At 36.5% G+C, this 12,483-nt stretch overlaps 3 protein-coding genes across 3 annotated transcripts in view; all 3 read right to left on the bottom strand.

Annotated features, from left to right (window-relative positions):
- The window catches only part of LOC135684592 (uncharacterized), a 76,115-nt gene that overhangs the window by 22,236 nt on the left and 41,396 nt on the right, over positions 1–12,483 (bottom strand). The gene's annotated exons all lie outside the window — the stretch shown is intronic.
- On the bottom strand, positions 84–2,989 carry LOC135684599 (melanopsin-like). The gene has a single exon (XM_089115074.1). It carries the CDS (start codon positions 2,516–2,518, stop codon positions 1,550–1,552), a length of 969 nt encoding a protein of 322 aa, XP_088971200.1. The 5' UTR covers positions 2,519–2,989; the 3' UTR covers positions 84–1,549.
- LOC148957555 (melanocortin receptor 5-like) lies at positions 6,203–10,828 on the bottom strand. Its single transcript, XM_089115076.1, has one exon. The coding sequence runs from the start codon at positions 10,818–10,820 to the stop codon at positions 9,924–9,926; it is 897 nt and encodes a 298-aa protein (XP_088971202.1). The 5' UTR covers positions 10,821–10,828; the 3' UTR covers positions 6,203–9,923.

The raw sequence follows: 12,483 nt of genomic DNA, 5'->3' as shown, positions 1-12,483 counted from the left end.
GAAATGGCTTCGCATTTAAAAGGTAGCAGCAAAATATGTATTTGGAGCGATGAAAAGGGCCCTTCCCCTGAATGTCACGATGGAGTAAAACATTATGTTATTCAATAAAAAGACGGGAATATATACGACAGTCTTTTTAATCTGCTACATTCAATGAACTGAACTAAATTGCAATTAATAAATTTGAATAAAAGATCGTTTAACACAAAAAGTCCTTGGAGCTGAAATGATGATGTCAATTGACATTGTATTTTAATGCGATATTTTGGCAATGTTCTTGGTGCTACATCACTTTCGACCAACAGCTTTCAGAAATTCACAGATTTGGTTAACTATTTGTACCCGGCTCTAGAACCTTTCTCCCAACCCCTACCCTCCCCCCCCGCCCCAATGGGGTTTGAGTAGATCGACAGCGAGAGATTGCGTACAATACGTATTGAGATTATGAACTGACTAATGATTCTAAACAGTGATTACAATATATACAAACAGGAAGATTATTATAAGCATAATTAGCATAAATTAGTAATTAGATTCCAGTCCTATTACACTCATACAACACAAATCCAAGATTGCTAATCTTTGACATCGAATTCTACTTTCACACGTTCACTACTTGTTTATTTATGCTTCAACACAGCAAAGCAAATGCAAAGGCTCCATTCCATGCTGTAAATCCCACGCAAAAACAAGAAATGTTTGAATTTTAACCAACAGCAATAACCCAGCAAAGCTGTCCCATCGATTCTGAAGCCAAAATTCAAAAATAACTGATGTTAACTGATGTGAACGGCAGATAGCTTGCGTTTTTTGCGATTGTTTTGACTGACTGGTGTACTTAAAAGCTGGACGTACTTGCTTTCACCTTATATCACGTTTGGGCATTTACTTTGCTTGTTCAAAGTACCTACCAACAGGGGCGAAGCCAGTAGTGTAGTGCTATCAAAATAACAAGAGGGGCCCTTGCACAAAATGTTGCAAAAAACAATAGCAAAAGTAGAAACTTCCCAATTTTCAGCATTAACAAACCTCTGGACGAAGCCAAGAAAATTATTTGGAGGGGTGAAAAGGTAATTTTTGCCGACAAAAAGGCGTGTCTCACTCTTGAAGGGTGGGTCAAAAGATAAATACTCTTACATGCTGTTTTTATGTGTATTTGTTTGAAAGTTTATATTCTAGTACCATACTTTGAAAGTTCAACTACACAGACATTTTCAAGTTACAATAGTTGCAAAGTAAAGAAAAATTTCTATTTTCAAGACTTCCACCAAGTCGCATTTATGTATTGCTTCATGTCCTAATTTTGAAAATTAATGGAAATTATCTTAAATATGAGCTACCTCTTTGTAAGAAATGAATTTGCTAGAAATTATATATGTAAGCGGAGTGTATAGAAGGTAGGCGTGAAGCAAGTTATGGCTTATATAAAGCACAACATTACCAAAAACATAAAAAATAAAAAAGAACGAGCATAAAATAACCATTTAAGAGAAATCAAGCACATTTCCTGATAAATGTTAAAATTATCGATATCTGACCTCAGTTAAAATCACATGTTCTTCAAACGGAAGCTTTGCATAGCAATGCTAGTAGTATTGTTCTCTCTGCCCTCCCTTTGAGACATTCTGTTGCCATTTGCTTTGCATGTCCACATCCTTACGATTTTCATTCTTACGACGGGATTAAAAACACACGATATCAGAGGGTTCATAAGCGAATTTGCCATGGCAAGGGTCCATTCCCAGCACAGTGCATAGTCCCAGGCATCTCCACGGATACCTAATACTTTCGCAAGCTTGCTTAAGACAATTGGAGTATAAGATAACGAGAGTGATATTATTATCAAACCACCAACAAAGAGAAGGTTCCTTTCTCTTTGACTCGGCACTCTCCGGCCAAATCGTGCTACTTCTGCCTCTATTTGGCGACGTGTTTTTCGGGCTCGCAGCAAAATTCTTAAATAACAATAAACATTGACAGAGCTTCCGAAAACAGCGACCAACACGACAAACAAGTGGAGTGGATAAGCATTTTTGGTTACGGCGGTCGGAACGACACAGATGACGGAAAAGGCCCATATTACAAACAAAAAGACAATGACAGTGCATGGATTAAATCTTGTATGGTAAACGTAGGGACAGAATATTTTCACGTATCTCTCAACTGCAATAACGGTTACAGTTAGAAATGAAGCTATACCAATAACATATCCAAGTGGTATTGCAACGTTGGAGAATTGACAAGGGTCTTTAAGAAAAGCGATGAGACGAAATTCGATGAAGTGAAAAGGCATGCTAGTAACTCCCGTTAGAAGGTCTGTAAAGGCTAGGTTAAGTAGCAATTCCTGACACGGCTTTTTGCACTCATTTGATGTAACAATCGCTACAATCAGTGTTAGATTTATCAGCGTAGTTGGTAAGGCTAATCCGAGATTTACGAATGAACAAGCTTGCAGATTTGTCTTAAACGACGTTATATTCCGAATCACCAGCCCATAGTGCCCACACGAAATTTCCATCGCGGCAGTGCTTCTCTAACGAAGAGCAGTGTGTCGTTACAATACTTGGAGATCAAACACCTTTGCAAGCTATCAAGAATTAACTCCTCTGCAAATACAAGAGCTTCAGATTTTTGAGGAAACATATACACGCAACACCTGCCTTTTCGGATACATACATTCAAAATAAATCACATGAAAAATTAAAGCCCGCTCTTCTTTCTGCCAATTTTCAATAAGAAAGTGATCTGTTGTCATGCGACCTCAATAGCAAAAACAACTGCTACACTTATGTCTACAGTTACGTAACAAAAGTATTAGAACGATGGATAACAAATTGGCGGCTCCAAAACTAGCATTCTAACATTGATTAAACTAATGATTGAACAAAAACGACCAGAAACAGAACGAGAAGCAATAAAAAGTTGGGTTCTAGCGTTTCATTTGTTTGCTGAAACTGCAAAAATGTTTGGTTGCAGCAAGTTTACAAGGCATTTCATTTACAAGAACAGAAAGTTAACAAGGCCGACTAAGATGCAAAAAATGATAGGCTTGGGCAGGCAGGGAGAAATAGAAAATATCAATGATTTAGTTTCAATGCCAAAAACACAAAAACGACCAGAAACAGAATGAGAAGCAATAAAAAGTTGGGTTCTAGCGTTTCATTTGTTTGCTGAAACTGCAAAAATGTTTGGTTGCAGCAAGTTTACAAGGCATTTCATTTACAAGAACAGAAAGTTAACAAGGCCGACTAAGATGCAAAAAATGATAGGCTTGGGCAGGCAGGGAGAAATAGAAAATATCAATGATTTAGTTTCAATGCCAAAAACACAAAAACGACCAGAAACAGAATGAGAAGCAATAAAAAGTTGGGTTCTAGCGTTTCATTTGTTTGCTGAAACTGCAAGAAAGATTGGTTGCACCAAGTTTACAAGGCATTTTATTTACAAGAACAGAAAGTTAACAAGGCCGACTAAAATGCAAAAAATGGTAGGCTTGGGCAGGCAGGGAGAAATAGAAAATATCAATGATTTAGTTTCAATGCCAAAAACACAAAAACGACCAGAAACAGAATGAGAAGCAATAAAAAGTTGGGTTCTAGCGTTTCATTTGTTTGCTGAAACTGCAAAAATGTTTGGTTGCAGCAAGTTTACAAGGCATTTCATTTACAAGAACAGAAAGTTAACAAGGCCGACTAAAATGCAAAAAATGGTAGGCTTGGGCAGGCAGGGAGAAATAGGAAATATCAATGATTTAGTTTCAATGTCAAAAACACAAAAACGACCAGAAACAGAATGAGAAGCAATAAAAAGTTGGGTTCTAGCGTTTCATTTGTTTGCTGAAACTGCAAGAAAGATTGGTTGCACCAAGTTTACAAGGCATTTTATTTACAAGAACAGAAAGTTAACAAGGCCGACTAAAATGCAAAAAATGGTAGGCTTGGGCAGGCAGGGAGAAATAGAAAATATCAATGATTTAGTTTCAATGCCAAAAACACAAAAACGACCAGAAACAGAATGAGAAGCAATAAAAAGTTGGGTTCTAGCGTTTCATTTGTTTGCTGAAACTGCAAGAAAGATTGGTTGCACCAAGTTTACAAGGCATTTTATTTACAAGAACAGAAAGTTAACAAGGCCGACTAAAATGCAAAAAATGGTAGGCTTGGGCAGGCAGGGAGAAATAGGAAATATCAATGATTTAGTTTCAATGTCAAAAACACAAAAACGACCAGAAACAGAATGAGAAGCAATAAAAAGTTGGGTTCTAGCGTTTCATTTGTTTGCTGAAACTGCAAGAAAGATTGGTTGCACCAAGTTTACAAGGCATTTTATTTACAAGAACAGAAAGTTAACAAGGCCGACTAAAATGCAAAAAATGGTAGGCTTGGGCAGGCAGGGAGAAATAGAAAATATCAATGATTTAGTTTCAATGCCAAAAACACAAAAACGACCAGAAACAGAATGAGAAGCAATAAAAAGTTGGGTTCTAGCGTTTCATTTGTTTGCTGAAACTGCAAAAATGTTTGGTTGCAGCAAGTTTACAAGGCATTTCATTTACAAGAACAGAAAGTTAACAAGGCCGACTAAAATGCAAAAAATGGTAGGCTTGGGCAGGCAGGGAGAAATAGGAAATATCAATGATTTAGTTTCAATGCCAAAAACACAAAAACGACCAGAAACAGAACGAGAAGCAATAAAAAGTTGGGTTCTAGCGTTTCATTTGTTTGCTGAAACTGCAAGAAAGATTGGTTGCACCAAGTTTACAAGGCATTTTATTTACAAGAACAGAAAGTTAACAAGGCCGACTAAAATGCAAAAAATGGTAGGCTTGGGCAGGCAGGGAGAAATAGAAAATATCAATGATTTAGTTTCAATGCCAAAAACACAAAAACGACCAGAAACAGAATGAGAAGCAATAAAAAGTTGGGTTCTAGCGTTTCATTTGTTTGCTGAAACTGCAAAAATGTTTGGTTGCAGCAAGTTTACAAGGCATTTCATTTACAAGAACAGAAAGTTAACAAGGCCGACTAAAATGCAAAAAATGGTAGGCTTGGGCAGGCAGGGAGAAATAGGAAATATCAATGATTTAGTTTCAATGTCAAAAACACAAAAACGACCAGAAACAGAATGAGAAGCAATAAAAAGTTGGGTTCTAGCGTTTCATTTGTTTGCTGAAACTTCAAGAAAGTTTGGTTGCAGCAAGTTTACAAGGCATTTTATTTACAAGAACAGAAAGTTAACAAGGCCGACTAAAATGCAAAAAATGGTAGGCTTGGGCAGGCAGGGAGAAATAGGAAATATCAATGATTTAGTTTCAATGTCAAAAACACAAAAACGACCAGAAACAGAATGAGAAGCAATAAAAAGTTGGGTTCTAGCGTTTCATTTGTTTGCTGAAACTGCAAAAATGTTTGGTTGCAGCAAGTTTACAAGGCATTTTATTTACAAGAACAGAAAGTTAACAAGGCCGACTAAAATGCAAAAAATGGTAGGCTTGGGCAGGCAGGGAGAAATAGGAAATATCAATGATTTAGTTTCAATGTCAAAAACACAAAAACGACCAGAAACAGAATGAGAAGCAATAAAAAGTTGGGTTCTAGCGTTTCATTTGTTTGCTGAAACTTCAAGAAAGTTTGGTTGCAGCAAGTTTACAAGGCATTTTATTTACAAGAACAGAAAGTTAACAAGGCCGACTAAAATGCAAAAAATGGTAGGCTTGGGCAGGCAGGGAGAAATAGGAAATATCAATGATTTAGTTTCAATGTCAAAAACACAAAAACGACCAGAAACAGAATGAGAAGCAATAAAAAGTTGGGTTCTAGCGTTTCATTTGTTTGCTGAAACTGCAAAAATGTTTGGTTGCAGCAAGTTTACAAGGCATTTCATTTACAAGAACAGAAAGTTAACAAGGCCGACTAAAATGCAAAAAATGGTAGGCTTGGGCAGGCAGGGAGAAATAGGAAATATCAATGATTTAGTTACAGCTACAAGAGACTTTTATTTGGCATTGTTGCTCTTTTTCCTGATTCTATTAAAAAGAAAGATGGCCCTGCCTGGGAAAAGGAACAAGATGTTTTCATGAATCTTTAATCGTAAAAGGCTAGATAAGAACATTTACATGTTCTGCAGGAATTACACGAAAGAAGAATAATATGCTAACTTTTACCATTTATTCTCCAAACCAACCACTTTTTTCTGAAAAGACAAAGGATCTGTACTATACTATCTCTTAATCTATATAATAGATAAAACACATAGTATCGATTTAAGCTTAAATAACAGCCAAACAAAATACCTTACAATAACACTTTAAGAACATCGTATTCCAGAAAGATTTGAGAGGTACTTTTCTCCTATTTCTTCTTTAAGACGTTTCGGAAGGATGTTGATAAAACCCGCCTTTGGCATCATTGTTTTTATGCATGGAAGTGATATTTTGTACAACACAGATTTCCAGAGGAGTTCTTGAAATCTTTTATTATGCATAATGCACTCTTGTGATAATAAATAATCTACTTGAATTTGAATTTGAAGTTGGAAATAATGGAAAGAAATTTTCCATTTGAGAGATGAGACTTTAGAGAAAACTTCAAGTGAGTTAGTTTGGAATTGGTGTTGATATCAAATGGAAGTAGCTTAATAGCATGAACTAGACAAAGATCAGGTTGCCGACAATATGATCCTGTTTCTTCTATCTAAACTCTATTGTTTGATCAATAGATCAAGGAAAGCTACGACTTCTTCTCACCCAAGCTAACTGTTTTCAAGCGCAGAGAATAGATGGTGCAATATAAAACTGGTAATTCTCCATGCCCCATTAGACCCATCAGGTACATTACTAATCTCTATAGAGGATGATATACTTCAGATAACAATGCCGAATTCAGTACAAGTTAGTACCATCATTATTAAAATGAACTGAAATAGGCATCAGTTGGGTTAGCAGACGTAGATCTGTATAACGAGGTACGTTAGCCTATTCAATTACAATCTCACACTCCGTAAGATCGGAAATGACTGCATCTGTATAAACAGTAGTGGAAATTGCATAAAACTCCTCTGAACCGACTCAGTTGAACGTTACTAATTAGGCTGTAGACAAAGCATTACTAATTAGGCTTTAAATAAAGCGTTACCAATTGAGCTGTAATTAAAGCGTTACTGTAATTAAGCGATCAGAAGATAAGCGATTCAGAAACGAAGACAGTCTCTCTATGTAAAAATAGCAAAGAATACCCTTAAAAACAGAGCTAAAATATGATTAAAAGGAAAACATTGTCGAACTGCTGCTTTCAAAATGGTTCTAATAGTATTAGCTCGGCCATAACAAGAAATTGGCTTTAATCTTAATTTTCACGAAATATTTTAGTTTATTTTCTAGCAAATTCAAGATTATATTTGAACTTGCGCCAATAAAAATAGCCTATAAGTGTAAACATGTAGCTTTGTACATGTAAACTATAATGAAACCACCCAAATATTAAATCTCGTTTGTTAACAAAAGCACATTTTGCAATATACGTGATTCAGGAACGCGTGATTCAAGGCTCGTGAAATCAACTTAAAAGGTAACAGCAACGAGATGGGAATCTTCTGAAATAATGAATCATTTAATTTACGATCAAGATGACTATGAAAGTGAATATAAAAGCACTAAGTGAGAAAGCGAAGGTGTTGCCAAACTGATCGACACCAGCAAAGAAATACCAGGTTTGGGGTCAAGAAAAGCTATACATTCCTCGTAATGCCATGAGAATTCAATTTTATGTTGATGATCTCTTACTCGCTAAGAAGAATAACAAAATACATTCAACTCACGAAGAAGAATTATTCCAGATTGCGTTGTTTATTTTGAATTATGAATCTTTTTTTAATCACCAGGCGATGTACAATTGTTTGGTAAAAAAGTACTGTTTTCTTGTTAGGGTGTCTTCCAAATTATTAAAGAAAGTGGAATGGCTTAAGCGGCGAGTTTACCACCGCCAACACCACCTCTAACAGAACCACCAGCCAAATATGTCTCAAATCAATGCGCTTCGACTAAGTTTTTAATCTCATGCCTACCAAAACAATGTCATTGTCACTTGCTTTTGCAATAATTGTTCATAGATCTAGGTTCAGTCAAAGCTAAAATTCATGCAATGCACTGTAGGAATAGTTGATCCTGTACAACGAATTCGGTTCAAATTCCGACCGAACAGAGAAAACGCGAACATAAAATATTGCAACCTGCTACTGGGATTATAAAGGTTGGAGCAGTAAACCTGGCTCCCAGTGTGTCTCTTTTGTTTACATAATGACCCTGTCTATTGTCGTGTAAAATAAATACCGGGGTTTCGACAAAATATGAGTGTAGCTGAAGATGCGTGGAAACAAGCACTAAAAAGCTTCTTATTATGTTATGAATCGCCTTATAAGTCGAATGGAAAGGATGTCTGAAAACTCACTATAAAGCAGAAGTGTCTTGCTTGAATATAAAAAACTACTTTTCGCCCACAAATTTCGCAGTGTGAAAATTAAATGACAGCAACTGGGGAGCATGAAAGTACCCAACTTCAAGAACGCTAACTCCAACGAAGACTATAATATTGCATGAAATGCAAAAACATATTTACGCCTATATCTAAGTTTAAGAGCAACTCTGTGTCAGCTTGTTATATGCGGTAGAAATTTCCAGTGGTGATATAAAACACATGAAAACCTTGAATGATTGCCAATTAAAGCTTTAAAAAAATAGCATATGAACAAGATGTTCAGAATATGGAGTGTTGCAAGAAACGGAGAGCAAAAAGTTTATTTTCGAGCTTTGCTCAACAAAACGTTAGGACTTCCTCCAACTATACTAGTTGCAAAGCACACCGACTGAACATAACCTCTATGGTATCCACTTAAATCAGGAGCACGAGGTGCCAAGGCATTAGTGAGCACTCCTGGTCAGTAAATCTCTCTCGGCTTCCTTGATACTTCATGGGTTCCTGAGAAATATTTTGGTCATCTTTCGTATGAAAGTAGATAGGCAAGAACATTCAACGAATAGCAATTTAATGGCGAAAAATTCTTATGATGAAAAGAGCCTGCAAATATCCTATTAGATGCATGCAAATTCATTCTATCCTTAGTTAGAAATTTTGGGTAACCTTTGTGTAGAACATAACACGTTAAGACTTTTGGCGCTCGTCTCAAGGGCCAACCCTGGCCAAAACAAAACAAGCTTTAGAGGTAGTTTGCTTATCAAATAATATTGGCTCGCGTTTATATTAGCAATATGTTCATATGCTATACATAAAATAAATATGTTTATATACACGGACATCTATATAAAACACGACAATACGACAACAGAATACTTTTTTATAATGGGAACAGTAGTGTGAAGTGCATGTTCTACCAAGACAACCGTGAGAAAATTGCATCAAAATTCAGGTCATGACACGTAAGGAAATTATTTACAAAACGACTTTAAGAATTGAACAGTCGCACAAACATAAATAAAACATCCAACCTCAAAGGATCTGACTCTGAATTTTACTTGCTCGAACAGCTGTGTAGAGAAACAATAAAGCTGATACTCCAGTCATTAAGTCTGTGATTGTAGATATATGGTTCCAAGTTTTTAGCGCATTATTGTGCGTAAAATTCGTGAAAATTAGAGCAATTGTCTTCTTGCACACAAAGCGAGTGAAAATTCGCACCGGCGGTACTTGTAATGTGTAATAAAGCCTTTCAGGTCGATACAACACATATGGTCATAGCTAAGGCAAATTCCTTTATTGTGCACTGTTGAATGATGATTTGCTGTCCCACAGTAATGGCGGCATGGAATTCAATGACGTAATTTTCACCGCAGAAAATCTTCTTCATCCGCAAAGCTGATATGAACATTCAGCAATTTATATGCTTTTTTCCATTGCAATGCTCCGCACTATTCAATGTCTGCAATTGCATCCACAGTGTAATATATTCATCACCCGTCCTTTCGCAACAGGGTTGAATGTGCAAGATATTACAGGGTTGATCAGGGAGTTGAGCATCGCAAAAAACCATTCCCAGCAAAGAGTGTAATCAAGGACATGGCTTGTAAAGGCGAAAATTTCGAATGATATTCTCGCAAAATAGGGAGAATAGCAGACAAAAAAAGAAATGATTATCAGGCCACCAAGAAACAAAAGGTTTTTGTCCTTTTCACTCATCCTGTTATGACCGTATCGCTCAGCTTCTGCCTCGATTTTTCGACGTATACTCCGTGCTCGTATGAATATCTTACTGTAACAGAATATCATCGCAGCAAAAGAAAGCAGACCAAAAAATATGTTTATTACATATAGTGTCATGCTGTATCCAACAAAGAAAAACACAATGACGATAGCTGTAGAGAGTAGCCATATTGTCATCACCACCATGGCCAATAGACGTGTTGTCAATCGATTTGTGTGAAAGTACGGATTGAAAACAAAGATGTATCTCTCCACTGCAATTGCTGTAATGGTAAAAAATGAAGCTATTCCAAGGAAATACCTCAGAGCCATGGTAATGTCGGCAAACGAACAAGGGTCTTTTAAGTTGGCAACGTAAAAGAATTCAGTGAATTGACTTGGCATCGAAAATATCCCAGTACTAACATCTGTGAATGCCAAATTCAGTATCAGGATCTGGCACGGCTCTTTCCGCTCATCTGACTTTAGAACAGCAAAAATAAGAGCAACATTCAATAAAATGGTAGGTATTGCAAAAGTAAGGTTGAACGCAGCGCAGGCATAATTGTTCGCTATGTATGACGATTTGTTTGTTATGGCTAAACCTAGACCATTACATATCAACTCCATACTAAATATGCCTCGTTTTAAAATGGAATAGAAAACAGTCAATGATACAGTACCAAAACCCTCTTTGGATAATTAAAATGAAATTCTATGATGCTCACTGTGCGTAAACATGTTTACTGTGCTTGCTTCTGTCTTGTGTCTACTGCACGATTGCAATTCCCACCTGTTTTTATAATATTTAGGCACCTGCAATTACTGCATTCAAAATTGGCATTTCTTTTTGATGCAAAACAAAGCAGCATCAACTTGCTTAAAAAACTCAAATTTTCCTCAATTGAAAGATTAGAGAATCTTTTTTAAAAACTTGTCACGTGGCTACCATCAAATTTGTCAAAGGTCCTCAAAGAATTTAAAGCATCCTGGATTTGCCAATAGTACCTGTTCCTTTGTGCCTTTTCCTCATATAACCCTAACAAAACTTCCAAATAAAAAGTACTAAATAGCGTTCAAAAGAATTTAAAGTGCATCAAATTTTATGCTGCAATATACTAACAGCGATTGATGATAAAAAGGAATGGCTGGATGCAGAATAAAAGGCAATGATAGTGGCAAATAGCATTGAACATTTGTTTGATTATCACGACCGCAAAAGCTACACTACAGAGGTGTATTCCGGACATCGCTACCTTAATTTCTGCTACCAACTGGATATACAGGGCCGGGTGTAATATGCGTTTTGGTACCCTATGCAAAAGTGTAACATTGTGAAACGCAATGTGTTTCAAATCTTGTGATTGTGCGATGTGCGATGTGCAAATCGTAGTGCGATGTTATTTGTATGTGTTTCTACCTAGCACCCGAAGGTAGTTTTTAAAACACTGATAAGGTATCGCTATCTTAATTTCTGCTACCAACTAGATATACAGGGCCGGCACGAAGTTTGCTTATTGGAAAGACAAAGAAATTAGTCTCCATATCAATACATCATCTCCTGCCCCTCAAACAAAAGACTGAATAACTACTGCTAGTAATTTTGCTATGATACCTCAAAAACCCATAAAAAGGCATAATGTGTTTTGCAGCTTGCGTTAGATTTTCGGCTTAACAGCCATGACGACATTAAAGCTGGCTTAAACAACACTATGGTTCATAAGTAAAAAAAGCCTTTCTTGCTTGCTTGACTTCCTAATAAGTTCCATTTGAAAAGAAACTCAAAGACAACTTCTCTTTACCTTTTATTCTGATTGTTATGAACATTCGGACAATTGCCCATCACATTGAAGAATTTTAAACGAATCCTTCTGCTAAATGCTGGTATTGTTTTAATTAGGCCGCAAAAATTTAATGGAAGAAAACCAAGCACATTGTGGTATGTATTCTTCCTCCATATAGCATCTCACGTCACTATATGACCATGTACGTTCAGGAGAAGGGTAGACACTAGATTATCACGGAGAAAACGTTTCGTATTTAATATGAGTTTAATTTAGATTCATGTTATACTTCGATTTGTAGGTAGTTCTTCTGCAGAATATCTAGATATTCAAGTTGCTGACAGGATGTTTATAAAGACTCATTGCTAACAATGAGCCATTGCGCTACCTAAGCATCCCATAATGCATTTTTAGACTGTCTGAAATCAATTTTGGTTAATCCTTAGAAGTTTACTGCCATTGTTTGGACTGCGCCACACTCGCAAAGGCCCGCTGTTAGCAATGAGTCT

This window comes from Rhopilema esculentum, chromosome 21, assembly GCF_057945365.1.
Source record: "Rhopilema esculentum isolate cy_ngs chromosome 21, ASM5794536v1, whole genome shotgun sequence".
Taxonomy (NCBI): Eukaryota; Metazoa; Cnidaria; class Scyphozoa; order Rhizostomeae; family Rhizostomatidae; genus Rhopilema; species Rhopilema esculentum.
Note: the sequence above shows the minus strand (reverse complement) of the source record. Positions and strands in the feature narration are given on the sequence as shown.

Bases quoted from the DNA above. Each gene is read 5' to 3' on its own strand.
- LOC135684599 (XM_089115074.1), bottom strand. From the start codon at position 2,518: ATGGAAATTTCGTGTGGGCACTATGGGCTGGTGATTCGGAATATAACG.
- LOC148957555 (XM_089115076.1), bottom strand. From the start codon at position 10,820: ATGGAGTTGATATGTAATGGTCTAGGTTTAGCCATAACAAACAAATCG.